The following is a 16,301-nucleotide window of genomic DNA, read 5'->3' on the forward strand; positions in this document are numbered from 1 at the left end:
GGTCCAAAAGATGACAGGAGATGGAACGCACGCGACACTGTCGTCTGCCAAAAATGAGTTAATGTGGAATTAACCCGGAAACCAATCATCAATTTAATCACCGCGGAAGCCTCCATATTGAAATATTGTATCATACCACACAATATGAAATATATATCGACACACTCGTCAAGAATAAATAATGTCAAAAATCGCATTGATTGATTGAAATTTTTCACCAATAAAGATTATTGCACTTTGAAATTATTTGGTTTTTTATTTTATTGGTGTGTTGTTACAGTATGTGTAGTACATATTGTGGCTCTCCAGCTAATGTGAAATCAATCTTTGGCCTTTACATTTTGGTGGAGGGTTTAGACCCCCTGGACTACCTTGCTAGACCCCTTGCTATGCCACTCCTGCTGCGTCTTCCCACTGCAGCAGTTCTCCTTTGAAAAACCATAGCAACCAGCAAATGGTGCCACTATGACAAGCAACAGTGCCACAATGATAGACGACAAGGCAACGGCCGGTACTACAGCAGAGTCAACCGTACTGTTGAATAGGCAGGTTGGCACTGCTAATAAATTATTTGTTACAAGAAGATTGAGGAGCTCCACAAATTCAGAATGGCTACAACCAACTATCAATGAGCAAGTGCCCCCGAGTAAAATAACGATCCTAAATCCTATTAGCTAGTACGTTGAGCTCCTTCTGTGCTAGCTATACCTGATTCAATTTATCTTTGTGGCTGAGCAGATGTTGTTACTTCAAGTGGGGGTAACCAGAGAGAAAGTTTCTCAGCACATGAATTTTCATTTGCTGATCAAAAGACAGCAGGCACGGGCCAGCACTTCAGAAATTCAGTCACTCACCAACCTAGGCTGTGTTAACCTATCGTCAGCCGCAATATTGGAATTGCTGAGTTCAGGCGCAATGTGCCTGACAGGCAAAGATGTGAAAAAACATTACTAACTCTTAGCATGGTTCAGTGGTACACCTTTAACATTTGAAGCACCATTATTATGTAAACAAGCACTTAAATGATGTCTTATTTGCTATGTAAATACGTACCCCTTTCCACACCTCCATACGGCCCCGGACTGCTACAGCAAAGTGCGATTTAACATGGTCTTTAGGCTACTGAGTACTACTATATGTGATGCATTTTAGCATGTGAATTCTATAAGATCAGTGTTTTTTAATTTGCTAACTTATTTAGCTAGTAATGCTTTTATTTTCCTTTATTGTGTGATTATTTTGTTTAACTATGCTAAATAATTCACCGCTGATCTGTTAGCATAAATGCGAAAAGCAAAAGGCTGCAGAGAGCATTTCAAAACAAACAGCTACTATGAGCATCACGGGCCTATGTCGTCTAGTGCCATGAAGAAATGAAAAAACACTCCCGCTGTGCCTATAAGATCCATTGCACCCGACGGAAGATTAACAACTAACAGCATTGCTGGCCATTTGGTAGCTGACCATTTCCTGGGCCTATGCGAAGGGTTTATCCTCAATCCCCTCTGAAAGTGTAGGTACACTGTCTCCGCATATCAGATTTTGGTTTGTTTCCAGGAAGCCACGCCAATTCTAATTAAATTATAAAATTCACGGTTTTTAGGCACACAGCCATTTTAGGAAGAAATATTGATCACGTAACAATAACCGGCCGCACATTAACTAAAAATTTAGCAAACGCAATAAACGCTGGGAATGCAAACGCAGCAATGAAAGTGCTCCTATGACGTCGCCAATAGTGTGGTTTCCTATTATTTTTTATTGCCTACATCGAAAGATTATTGCTCCTGGAGTACGTATTTCATGCTTTCAGATTTTTTAATGACGATATCTATTTTTTGCGATTAAATGAAAAGTGAAAATTTTCAAGCACGCGAAAACGCGACGGCTAAGTATGAATGCTGGGAAAACTCTGTGTGACGTCGTTCTGGTTCCCGCTGCCGCAAGTGAGGTGACCTTGGGGCGAGGCTTTGAGCGCTGATACGACGAAGGATGCTAGCAGGTAGCAGAGTACCCTACTAGCTGGTAGCGCTTGGCTTAAACAAGGATTATTAATACCTTATCAAGCAAAGAAAACTTTCCGACCTTAGCCAGTTTTAATTGGTGATTATTAAGACATGTTTCCCTGAGCTCTGTGCCTCATGCATGCATTGGTAATCTCAGACGATGTAAAACTCCAATCCTCTCGTGTAGAAACTCGGTCCCTGTGACGTCACGTGGAGTGGCATTGCATGGGCGCCAATCTGGCCTTTTTCAAATGAAGTTAAAATTGACCAAGGCCATTTGTTTAAACCGGTATTTCTAAATACCAAATAATTTGTACATTATGAATACACTAATGTTGGGTAACGAATCCCAATCAATGCCTTTCATTTTCTTTGATGAAGGAAACAACCCTATTGTTACCAAAATTAAAGGTAAATTGTTGTGAGTGGGAAAATGAAAGGTGGCAGGGAAGTGAATTTTTTGCCAGGATTAATGAGCACCTTGGTTACCGGTCTTCCACTCACAGGCTTAAGGCCTGTGTATCATCATGGCACATGGACCAATTATTGCGCTTCGAATATATGTGTGCAGATAAATGCGTGGACAGCGCCTGCGATTGACTGACCTTGAAATAATGATCGACATATCGATTTTTCTTTTGATCTGTCAATCGTAGCTCTACAATCAAGTTTGAGAGGTTTTTAAGGTTTTACAACAAAATTCACGGCTATTTCCAGGTTTTTTCACGGTAGACGAAATTTTCTGTTTTAAGGTTTTCACAGTTGAGAGGAAACCCTGCACATGCCCTCCATCATCAACCCCCAAAGAACTTGGGACCTGCCTCTCAGTCGCAAAGATATTTGAAAATTAGAATGACAGTTCACTAGACAGCAAGCCTATATCGAACGAATACCAACAATTTAGACAAGAGATTATTTGAAGCCACTTTAAGAGAAAAGAGTGTTAAATTTTTAACAATGGCCAGCTGGATATGAAAGATACAACTTCTTTCTTCAATAAAAGTAACAGAAGCAAGCGAAATATAGTGGAATGACATCCTGTAAGTATTAAAAGAATAGAGAGATGGCACTTTTCCACAGGTTTATTGAGAATACGACACATTTTGACAGTTAGGTCATTATCAAGTACATGTATTTGATACAAAGTATAAAGTATAGTACTTGATAATGACCGAACATTCGAAACGCATCATACTCTCCATAAAACAGCAAAACACAATTACAATTTTCTTTCGACTGTATTAAAAAATAAATATCAATAGAGTGGTTTCCTATTATTTTTTTATTGCATAAATTGAAAGATTATTACTCCTGGAGTACATATTTCACGCTTATAGATTTTTAAATGATGGTATATATTTTTCGCAATTAAATGAAAAGTGACCATTTTCAACCGCGCGAAAACACTACGGCTAAGTATGAATGCTGGGAAAACCCCGTGTGACGTCATTCTGGTTCCCCCTTTCGCCATATGAGGTGATCTTGGGGCGAGGCTCTGAGTGCTGATACGATGCAGGCTGCTATCAGATAGCGCTTGGCTTAAATAAGGATTATTAATACCCCATCAAACAAAGAAAACTATGTGACCTTAGGCAGTTTTAATGGGTGATTATTAAGACGTTTCCCTGAGCTCTGTGCCTCATGCATGCATTGGTAATCTCAGACGATGTAAAACTCCTATCTACTCGTATAGAAACTAGGTCCCTGTGACGTTACGTGTAGTGGCATCGCATGGGTGCCAATCTGGCCTTTTTCAAATGAGGATAAAATTGGCCATTGCCATTCGTCTAAACCGGTATTTCTATAACCAAATAATTTGTATGTTATGAATACACTAATGGTGGGTAATGAATCGCAATCAATGACTTTCGTTTTCTTTGATGAAGGAAACTACCCAAGGAAAAAAGCATCATTTCACATTTCTGAGCCATTTGGACTCTTTTCCCCTCAGCTGCCACAAGCCAAGTATTGTTCTTAAAAAAAATTGCATGAACAAGAGCCACATTCACTAGACAACATGTTTGGTCTCAGATTTACTGACCATTATTTCAAATATATCCTCATGAAGGTATGGATACACATATACTTATTATCTTACAGTACATGTCCAAAATCCCTCTCACAGAGGCAGAAAAAAAAGTAAAACCTGAAATACTCATAGCGGCAGTCAAAACACCACCATTTTTATTTCACAGTATATTGGAGCACATATTAACCTTCAATAAAAAAAATTGGATGAGTTAACTACTCTGCCTTTTGGTGATAATTCATAAAATATGAAGTAATGTTTTTGAGCTAAAAAAATCGGTTAATTCACAACTGTTGACATCATTTTGGCTAACCTAACAATCCAAGGGGAATGAAAGTCATTACTATGGAAGCTATGTACTTGGATAGACAAGGGGTCAAAATTTCATTCAAATATATTACAGTGCAACCTCGATATAACGACACCCCACGGTACACTAATAAACACTCGCTATAGCGAATTGTCGCTTTACCGGAGGTGGAGAAAATAATAGCCAATATACCTGTTGCGAACAGATATACAGGAACAGGAGTGATGCGGCGACAGATAAACATCTATCCGATAAACGTAAGCATAAATCCAGACGAAAGGCAATGTTTTTTTGCATCACTAAATTTCCTTACTCAAATAACGACTAACTATTCAAACAATTTATCAGCGCCGCACTGAATAAAAATCGTGCAAAGCATTGTTTCGTTAATCATTATATTTATCGAACGACAGTTTAGCACATAAATTTGAGACTGAGCACTCCATTAACTTCATTTCTAACAGATCACTAGCAATTACAGAGGTTAAGGAGTCTTGATGAAAGTCTTCCGGCGGTGAAACCCTCGCTATGGCGAGAGCCAACACCGAAAGGGTCTCGTAAAAACGAATTTTTTAACACTCTTATTATAGGGTCAATTGACGGTGCATCGGCTATCTCTCGTTATAGCGGGGGTGTCGCTATAGCCCGTACTCGCTTTAACGAGGTTCCACTGTATGTAGTTTCTGAGTTATGAATTTTTACCCTGTGCCCCGCACTCTGGAATTTGACTCCCACTAGCGCCACTTCTGAGCAAACATCTTAAACTTCGGCTCCTCATATCTTGCAAACTATGAGGGTGAGAGAGGAAATATTTTACATGGGTCATTAGATAGGTGATAGTAGCTTGTGACAAAAATTTCATTAAAATCCGAGTCGGTGGGTGCCATGCCAGGGTGAACTGACATGGAATGACCCCATTGCCATTCGTCTAAACTGGGATTCCTAAAACCAAATAATTTGTATACTATGAATACACCACTGGTGGGTAACAAATCGCAATCAATGCCTTTCGTTTTCCTTGACGAAGGAAACTTCCCTATTAGGAAAAATCCTTTTTTGAACAAAATATGAAGTTAAACCTCATTCTTTTAAGTTCAATAGAGAAAAAGACTGTCTTAAAAAACAAAACATTTTAATGTTGGTCTTCCGATATTCACATTATCATAAGCTGATACTAGAAGCCAAGATAACATTAATGCTGGAATTGTTCAACAAATAATTGACAGGTTAAATTAGGTTACAAACTTAATACATCATATGTGCAAAAATTATGAACCAAGACAGTTCACTCTGACTTTCCAAAAAGGGAACGAAATAGATCATCCATAGCTGAATCATTCCAATTATTAGGAAGAGGTGCCATGAAATTTACCAACTTGGAATGAACAACATATCTTATTTTCCTTCCTTTAGATGCCTTGGTGTCAACCTTCTTTTTAAGCTTCTTACGCAGTTTCTGCAGCTCTGTCCATTGCCTGAAATGACATAAAAATCACTCTCAATTTCATGCTGGTATCAAATGAATAGTAATGTGAAATGAAAAACCACCCAAACCCTTCAGTATGGGAGATGCCTGTGCACTAGGCCGGCCCTTATTTTTCAGAATTGAGAAAAGTTATGTTTTCCTTATCTCAAAATGATCCAAATGGGGCTTATATTCACGTGTTAAAATTTGGTTACTTTAAAATAACGGGAACCCGTGCCCCAAGGGCCCTAAGTACTGAGGACCCTCAATTGAGTTTTTTGGGGCCGAAAAAGTGCTATCCCTATGTAAAACGTAAAAGTAGAGCCCTTTAGGGCCGAATTTTTGTTTGTTTTGACCTATCTCTAATAGTTTACGAGATATTGTGCGTCGTAATGTAATCCACCCTCTAGGGCACTACCCCGCACCGCGGCGCCGCTGAGGTACGGCCCGCACCACTTACTAGAGACTTCCCCTCCACCCCCTCCCCTCCCTCGGCAAAGACTGCTCCTGATGGCAAGATTTACATGCCAGTGGTACGGATTTGATCAGACTGTTTCTCTTTTGTCATGATTAATGTTTTTAAATCCCGCAATGTCAATTTTAACCCTTCAACGCCGCCTTGTGTACTAGGTACCGACCCCTTAAATCTTAATTTGTTGCCACCATACGACCGCGCACCATTCCAGCATGCTTTGTTCCAAAGTGCTCTTTATTTACAAAATATTATAAGTATTTCATACAATTGCGTTCGTGAATTATCAAGGAATTAAAGAAATGAGCAGGGCTTCCAGGGCTCCAAGGGTAGATAGAAATATTTAAGGAAAAAGAAACGACGCAGTCAGTTCACTGATGTAGATAAATGTGGAGAGATAGTTATTTCTTGTGTACAGTGTGCAAAGGAAAGGGAGTGCTAATTCTTTAGGATTTAAGGAGAAAAGTAGTGAAATAAATAGTTTACCATGAATACACCTGACGTTCGTTTTAAGAATAGGCCAACAACGAAAGGCATGAATTCAAGACTAAATTCAGACATTGAACTGGTAGAATAAGAAAGTGGAGAAATACTTGGCTCAAAGCTACCTACAGTGAGAGAAGTACTAAGTGTTTTCTCTATCACCTAATGGGCTCGAAATGTATTTTACTTGGTGCGCGAAAAAAACATCAGAAATTCGTTTACCCACGGAAAAAAACGAGAATTCCTGATATTACAGTGAATGAGGCGATTGAAAAGTTGGAAAAAGAACACAAGGAATGAATAAAATTGCGACGACATTAGAAGAGAAAGGGAATTACCGTAGAGATGAAGAGAAGAGAATCCTTCATGACAAAACTTGATGATTTGTTTGACATTGCAAGGAGCGGTGCCATTGAATTTTTGACACACGAGGAGGAATGTGCAGTTGATCTCTCGGAAAAATGAGCTTGGGCTGAAGAAATAAAATTCTTACGCAATCAAAGAGCAGCACGGAATGCAGTTATTGGAGGGATATATTTCAATATGTTCAAGAAGAAAGAAATAGATGATGTTCTCCGCTCCTTGTGCTACATCTGCTGCAAAAGTGACCTGCAGTTCCTAAAAAGATTTGTTACGAAAGTGTAAACCTGGACTTAGCGAAGGCAGTACAAAAGAGGTTTTCAAACCATTAGTGGTACCTGAGTGAGGAGTTGGTAGGCCTGTCTTTCATTGACGGATCCTTTTCTAGTATTGAAAAGGAAAACGTGATACGCTGTACGAGGACATATGAGGGAAAATATGATCCACCGAAGAACGCATTCTATAAACACAAAGACCTGACTAAGGTATCTATATCAAATTTTGTCACTACTAATTCTAGAAAGCTATTTAATACATTGGAAATATGCATGGCATTCTTTGATGTGCCCACACGTGAATGGGATGAACATAATGATTACAAGAACGATTTGCAATATATTCGGGGCCTTCAAGTGGTAAATGATCGTGCAGGGAAATGGGTGAAAGTAATTCAAGATTTTAAGTCAGTTACGTAGGAGAAAGAGTGAATTACTTAGTGTGAATTTTCATCGTAACACGACCCCAACCTCCCAAGGACAATTTAATTGTCAAATATGGGGTGTCAGTGAAAGATTAGAAATACAATGAAAATGTATTTTATTTTGGTTAATATGTACCAAAAATCATGGACAGAGTGTTAATAAATTGATCACTTGGATTGGAAATACTGTCATGGCAATTAAATTATTTCTAACGGAAGCACATTTCTTCAGAGGCTAAATCTTGCCAATAGGAGCAAAGACTTTGCTGACGGAGGGGAGGGGGTGGAGGGGAAGTCTCTAGTAAGTGGTGCGGGCCGTACCTCAGCGGTGCCGCGGTGCGGGGTGGCGCCCTGGGGGGGATTGCATTACGACGGACGATATCTCCTAAACGCTTAAAGATAGTTCAAAACAAACAGAAAATTGGCCCTAAAGGGCTTTACTTTTACGTTTTGCATAGGAATAGCACTTTTTTGACCCCAAAAACTCAATTGAGGGCCCTTAGTACTTAGGGCCCTTGGGGCACGGGTTCCCGTTATTTTAAAGTAACCAAATTTTAACACGTGAATATAAGCCTCATTTGGATCATTTTGAGACTAGGAAAACATAACTTTTCTCAATTCTGAAAAATAAGGGCCGGCCTACTGTGCACCTAAAAAATTTCCTCACGGTCATAACTCAGAACTGATTGGACCGATAAAGTTCATATTTTAAGTACCTTCTTAAATACATCAATGGTCAATTTTATTGTTATCAATTCTATGAATAGTATATTTTTTCTTGGCTTTCTCAGAAATCTCTATATAAAAACAAATTTAATTTGTCCATAAAATTTTTTATGCAGAATTTAAAAAAGTTTCCTTTCAATTTCCTTTCAATACTTTTTGTTTATAATTGTAGAACAAAAACAATTTCTTTTATCTTATTATAATAGGGAATTAATGAACGGATTATTATTACCCAATAATAACTAACAGGCCTCAATATAAAGTAATCCAAGAATTTATTTTAGAGTTTTGAAAACCATGATACATTCCTGAGGAGGAAATTTACTGATGAAGGAGCTTACAATCCTCCATTCTTCTCCAGTACACCATTGAGATGGATTGACAAAGGAAACATGTTATAAGGCAAACAGTTTAAGTTTTGAGAATAAATGACCAACAACTAACATGAATCACCAAAATCCAAAATAAAGTTTGCAAAATAACAATGGGGAACTTGCATGAATTTTTTTTATTTCATAGGCGGACAGAAAATTATTTTCTGAATACAACAAAGAAAACCGCATGTAAATCTGAGTTTTCTTTCGCGAGATATTTAATGATAAAGATAACGAATTTTAAAGCGCGGGAAAAACTCCCTCACCCCCCAAGCCACTACCGACGAAGCCTCGATGACGTCAAAGGTGCCTAAACATCACGCGAAGCTATTGTTGTGGTTGTTTGTAATAGTTGCCAGCAGTTGTGGGAGCTTCGTTTGTTAGACGTGTTGATTATTTTATATTTAAAGATAAATATCCGACGATAGAGGCTTGGAAGCCCTCATATTTTGCATTATTTATAATATTAATATCTGAGTAAGGGCATAAAATATAAAACTGGAGCAGTTAAACCAAAAATTATAAAATACCTAAATAACATCGTTGTAGGAGTCTGAGCCACGGCCATTGGAAGGGGGATACGTTAATTGTAAGTTGATGTTATCGACGGCATATCATTCATTTAAGTATGTAATTAGAACGATTTTGATGTTTACTAATGTCCGCTTAGCTTTTATATACAATAACTTCATCCGTTTTCTCGTAGGTACCGGAGAATTCGTCGTTAAGGACTGTCTGTGCTTGTATTATGGGGTGAATTCCAGTCAATGCAACTTTTGCTCGCTGATTGGAAACATCTAGGAACATTTTTGTGCCAAAATAGTGTTATTTTCAACGTGACATCTCCCGTTAAGCTACTGTTAATAATCACAGTGCCAGTGGTTGTAATGCACAAAGTTTGACAAGGTTGAAAAATATCGGCCAAGAATTATCAGTGTTCCATCGTGATTGAATTGTAAAAAGTGCTATTACGCTATCGATAAATGTCTAACAGTAGTGTAAAAATTGTCAGTGGCGTGCTAATCTCCGTTGTTCACCGTAGATATGACATTTCACGATCACGCTATTGAAATAAAAACTGTGTGTGAAGTTTGTTATTCCATTATTTCAACGAATAGCAGCGAGAAATGTCACCTGTGTCACTTGTGTGGGCTAATTTAAGGGTTTAAATCAGTGAATAAAGAGTTGTATTCATCATAACGAGTTCTGTTATTGTAAGTTGTACGTGATGAATATAAGAATGTGATAGTGACATCCAGTTTTTGATAAGAGTATTTGCCTATTTCCCACTATATTTTTATGGTATATGCTAGTATATTGTTTATAGATTTACCTATATTATTGAAATAGGTTGTAGCTTGTGTGTGTGTTGGCAGCGGAACCGATTCGCGATCTCACATGTGGATTGTGTGCAGACTGTTTTGCTGTGAATTCGTACCGTAGGACGGATAGGACTACCTTCTCCGTTAATCCGGCGTTGCCAAATTCAACAGCACAGCTTACACTAATGTCAACAGCACAGCTTACGATCGTTATCCTCCAGTATTACAAGTTTCTTTTACAACTCGATTTGCCGCCGACGTATAGCAATAATTTGTCTTAACAAATTCAATGAGGGTCGTGGCATCAATTTTTGGTGTCCTAAAAAAAGGCTGGTGTCCTAACACCCCATGCCACACGCCTTTTAGGCGGCTTGCGGGGTATTATGTAGACGTAGATGAATTTCAGGTGTACTATTCGAACGAGTGGCAACGTTATCATCCATTTTTCTGATAACCAAAACACACGAAGTGAAACGCTTGTACTTCATCATCCCGATGCCGCATTATTAATATCCCAAGTAATAATCTAGGCACAATGGCAATAGGAAAACTTGCCCAAGAATAACAGAACAAAATAAAGTGACGATGAGCGGCTAAATACTCCCTCAAAACAAATTTTACACCATGCGCTCAGCGTATTTCCCTACTCCCTACGGTTGTTTAGGCACCTATGACGTCACGCCTGGCCTCGGCAACGCTCGGGTGTCTTCGCGCAGTGGTCGGCTCAGAGAAATTTTTCTCGATTTTAAATGCAATTTTTTTATTTCTTTTGATGTTGAATGGAGAAACTGAAGGTATTTTTGCGAGCTAATGTATCCATTTGACTTATTCAAAATAGTTTTTAGAGCAATCTACGACCCATGCAAGTTCCTCATTTAAAAGACTTACCTTCCAAGTTGAACAGGATCGGTGACGTCAGCAGCTTTCCTTTCAATTAATTCACGGAGAAGTTTATGGTAGAAGTCATCGTCATCATAAATTTCTTGATTTAATTCTTCTTGGGCTGAGATGTCATTCTCCTGCAAATTAAAAGAAACCATCAGTCAAGATAAATCTCAGCAATATTTGCTAAGTTATTTTGGGCATGAATAGTAGTTGAAAAAAAAGCCATTCTGAAGTGTTACCGGTCAATCCTTGGTTCAGGTAAAGACCACTAAAATGATAACTAAACCAGCGAGGAGGGAGAGATTTGATGAGAGGATACCAAGAATGATGCTTACCATCAACCAGGGGGTGAGGACAGCAGGTCCTCATATGAAGAAATGTAGAGACCACTATACAGTGGAACCTCGTTAAAGCGAGTACGGGCTATAGCGACACCCCCGCTATTACGAGAGATAGCCGATGCACCATCAATTGACCCTATAATAGGCGTGTTAAAAAATTCGTTTTTACGAGACCCTTTCGGTGTTGGCTCTCGCCATAGCGAGGGTTTCACCGCCGGAAGACTTTCATCAAGATTCCTTAACCTCTGTAATTGCTAGCGATCTGTTAGAAATGAAGTTAATGGAGTGCATCTGTCTCAAATTTATGTGGTAAACAGTCGTTCGATAAATATAATGATTGACAAAACAATGCTTTGCATGATTTTTATTCAGTGCGGCGCTTATAAATTGTTTGAATAGTTAGTCGTTATTTGAGTAAGGAAATTTAGTGATGCAAAAAAACATCGCCTTTCGTCTGGATTTATGCTTACGTTTATCGGATAGATGTTTATCTGTCGCCGCACCACTCCTGTTCCTGTATATCTGTTCGCAACAGGTATATTGGCTATTATCTGCTCCACCTCCGGTAAAGCGACAATTCGCTATAGCGAGTGTTAATTAGTGCACCGTGGGGTGTCGTTATATCGAGGTTGCACTGTACATAATTGGTTGAGAGACACTAACTTCACTTAAGGTGTTGTAATACATCTGTATTTGCTTTAATGGCTGCAGCAGTGTTTCTAACAATTTTCTATTTCCCTGAGTTCATATTAATGGCTAAGCATTTGTCAGGGGACATTGGACGAAAATGCAGCAAGGTACAAAGTAAAATAAAATGTATTTATTCCAGTAGCGTAACATACCCCGCTCAAAATAACAACTTTAAATCTAAAATCTATTGTGCTTCTTAACCCTTCTACTGCCACCGGGCCGATATATCGGCCCTCACTGGTTGAGCGAAAATTGCCATGGGCCGATTTATTGGCCTGAATTATTTCACTTTTTTTTTTCGTGATTGTGGCCTTTTCAACGGCTGTAATTTCTGTAAACCCCCATAATCTATCTATGGTTATAAGATGTAAATCTTGGGAAAAAATGTTGTAAATGAATTGGGAAAAAATCTAGACGTAATAAATAAAATTAAGTAGCTGAAAACTTTTTAAGTCTGAAATGTTGCTAATTTCGGAAAATAGCCTTGGCAGTCTTCATACATCCCACCTGTAATGGGCTGGCAGTAAAAGGGTTAATATCTAAAATCTAAAGACTGCGAAGTCTTTTCTTAAAAATCTTAGTTTATTAAAAATTCACACAAATCATCACAAAAAACACTTATCCTCAGTTTGCCAACATTGCAGCAATCTGGTCATCATTTGCACTTGTCTCTACAGGTAACACATTTGCTAACTTAACTCCCTTGGCCTTCAAGTCATCCAAAATTTTTCAACAAAGACCATCTTTGCCTCCTCTCTTTTTTCTGAATACAGACAAAACAAAATGCCCACCTTACTACTCAAGCAGATATACTCCGTGTGTTCCACTACTATTTTCACCTTTATACTATGCCCCTGAAGTTTTTCCCTAATGAGTGTAACAACTAATTTTCCTCGCATATCCCTGATTATAAGTCCTGACTTTTATCTCCCAGACCAGTATGAAACCTGTGTAGAACTGTGATGTGGAAAACAGAGGGAAACCACCACTCTAATATCTCAAGGGGTCACAGCTACAACTTATTTTATGTGGAGACCTGATGGAATCCTCTCGTTAAAAATATTCAGGGAGTAAACTAGTCCCCCATTCAGATCTTTGGCTGGGGAGTAGCTAATGAAGTACTTAGGAAATGCTTTAGGGCCAAAACATAGAATGTTGAATCAATTCAACCTACAGAAGACAGGAGAACCTGAATGTACAAATGTGAAGAATGGATCTGGACAAACTGAGAATCATCAACATGGAGTTCCTCAAAGAAGATTTCTAAAGTAGAAGTAACAGAATAATCCTCATAGAAATTGTAAATGGTAATACCGTATATGTCTGAATATAGTCCCCCCTTTTTTTCCAAAAATGCCTGTGGTAAAAGTAAAGGGGGGACTATATTCAAACACATGTTTTTAACTTTTCCCGAGACTGAAGCCTCAAAATTAAGGGGGGGGGACCATATTCGGAGGGGAACTATATTCGGACAAATACGGTACTAGGCAAGGATAATAAGGTCTAGATCAACCCCATTGATTCCGTTACGATGCAAGTTAAAATACCTATGATCAGAGGCGTATCCAGAGTAGAGACAAGGGGGGAGTATGTGAGGGTCTAACCTCCCAACAGTAGTGGGAGGTTTCCTCCAAGCAGTACCATTTTATCTAGTGTAAAATGGATACCCCAGCCCCCCTCTGGATCTGCCACTCCCTATGATGGATTATGAAGATGAAGTGCAAGACCAGTGGCGGCTGGCCCGTAAGGAATCTCGGACGCTGTCCCTCCCAAATATTTGAAAAAGGGAAAAATAAATATATACCCATTCAATTATTATTATGCATCTAATTAACCAAAGTGTTTTTTCAATCATAAACATCGAAAATGTACGAAAACACGCAAAATTATCACAAAAAGTTCGTATTTGTATCCGTGGGGCACTGGCCAGAACGTCCGAATCCATCATCATGCAGTTATACGAAGAGTAGTAGTGGTGGGGGCTACTGGTGCTATGACGCGTCTAAGCTTGTACCTTATGGAAGTCTTGGGATGCCGCCTGAACATGTGCAGAGCGATATATCTAGTGAGTTGACATTGCGGTGCCGGCTGGCGGCCGTATAATCTTGGTGTAGCAGAATACCATGTTTTGGTGACCAGTTGACTTATTATGTGTAAATTGTTTTATTGAATGAGTGATTGGTATGTAAATAGGCTTAGTTGTAGTTGAGTTAATCAAGTTAGTGATTGCCAGTGTTTTAGTGTTATGTAGTGATTGTTTTGTGCATTAGTGAGTCATAATGGTCCCATCTGTTTCCAACGATGTTAATTTTATTATTCGTAATGGAATTAAGGACTTGGAGTATAGGATGGAGCTCAAGAATTTAGGCCCCCCTAGGCCTACACTAAATATAAATCAACAACAAAAGGCCTCTAAAGCACGAAACAGTTTCATTCGGAAATTTTCCAATAATTTGTACTACTATGCTGATTGGCTGTGCGGGAGCAAAGTTCTTTCTACCCTTGTTCGGTAATGGGAGTTGCAGACTGTGCATGGATGGTGGATGGTGTCTCTGATCAACCAATACCCATCTCACGGAAGTAATCAAACAAGAAAAGGGAGAAGAAAATGTTATCTAATGAGATTTGAAATCCTTCAGCAGCAAATGCTGTGATGAAAGAATAACAGGGGTATATGAATTGGCAACACAAACTGAAAGGGGATAAAGGTTCCAGGAATTGTAAAAATTGTAGATTAGAGATGAAATAGGAAAAAAGATACATTTGAAAATTTCAAAAGGAAGATAAAACAACTTTATCAGACACAACATAACCACCACCATCTCATTAAGACAATGATCAAAGGACAAGTGGAAAAGTAGAACAGCAAAGGATGGCCTTGGATTAAATAAATGGAGGTAATAATGGATGTAAAGAAGACGATACATGTAAGTGAACAAGATTAACAGATAACAGAGTTGAGAGTAGAGCTGCATTAACCTAATTCCATGATTGAGGACTCTTGACTATGGTAAGCCAGGAAGTGGAATTACATTTTTAAGAGCAAAGTTATAAACACAATTAGCTCTATTGCTCCTGATCTGTGTTTAACTGTGTAACATCAAGGAGTGAAAATTGACTAAGATCATTCCACACTAAGACTTTATTTTTGACCTTGGTTTTTACAACACTTTGCCATTATCAAGAAGATTGATCATCCATGTTCACTAAGGATCTATGTATTAAATCCAAATAAAAACAAGCACGGTGGTAGTAAGGCTTGATTAAACTCTAACTTTTACAGTCGATATACAACTCAAATGTCTTCACCGACTTTTTATTTTGACATGATAAAAACTTTTTACTATAATTTACCTATTTAATATACCGTATAAGTGCGTGTAAGAGGCACACCTTTTTTCCCAGAAATTGCAGCCGAAAATGGGGGTGCGCCTCTTACACAAAATTTTTATCTTCCCCTCCTCGCTTTCCCCGGTTGCAAGCCCAGGAGGAACTGAGTGGCCTTGGTTATCTGCATGAGTCAGTCATCTAAAAGCCTAGGTCAAAAACAAGTGGGAGGCAGGTGAGTTTCTTCCTCAGTGACGTATTTTTAAAATGCTCCTGTTTACGTTTCTTACTCATAAGCATCGAGCCGTCACGTTGGTAGGTACCTCAGATGTGAACATGGAAAAAATCGGGCGGGGTATTTCACTCTGGAGGGCGCGCTAAATTTACTGCTACAAGTGGGCATACCGCAGCATTTATACTGCATATAGTACTCGCTTATCAAACGTGGAGGAAAGTGCAGTTTTGAAAGACAATACCTGGTCAACAGTCAACATCTGCCTTGCCGAGTAATTTCCATTACGCTAAGGGCCTGCTTTTTCAAAAATCATTTTCAGACGCTATTATAAGGGTTATTGCGAATGAAAATTATATTGGTGTCAAAACCCGCGGTTTAAAAAATTCAAACGAGTGTGTACATTGTTTGGCTGAATGGCGGATATAAGAAATCGGAAATGCTTATAAGTGAAGAGCGCTAAAGGATAGGTAGAGGGGAAGGAGCTCGCTCCTTTTGTGAAATCTACGCCGTGGTTATTTTCTAACGGTGCTGAGATTCCCCTGATTGTTGTCCAATCTCTTGGGAAGATTTACACTA

General features: G+C 38.8%; 1 protein-coding gene across 1 annotated transcript in view; it reads right to left on the minus strand.

Moving 5' to 3' along the window:
• Positions 1-5,460: 5,460 nt before the first annotated feature.
• Positions 5,461-16,301, minus strand: part of LOC124169415 (protein AATF) — a 28,608-nt gene continuing 17,767 nt past the window's right edge. Inside the window, exons 7-8 of the mRNA XM_046548011.1 lie at positions 11,136-11,266; positions 5,461-5,820 (exon numbers count right to left, since the gene is read on the minus strand). Of these exons, the coding sequence (XP_046403967.1) occupies positions 5,631-5,820; positions 11,136-11,266 (321 nt within the window). The 3' untranslated portion in view covers positions 5,461-5,630. The remainder of the gene's footprint in view (positions 5,821-11,135; positions 11,267-16,301) is intronic.

The sequence above is a fragment of the Ischnura elegans genome, chromosome 12, assembly GCF_921293095.1.
Source record: "Ischnura elegans chromosome 12, ioIscEleg1.1, whole genome shotgun sequence".
NCBI classification, from domain to species: domain Eukaryota; kingdom Metazoa; phylum Arthropoda; class Insecta; order Odonata; family Coenagrionidae; genus Ischnura; species Ischnura elegans.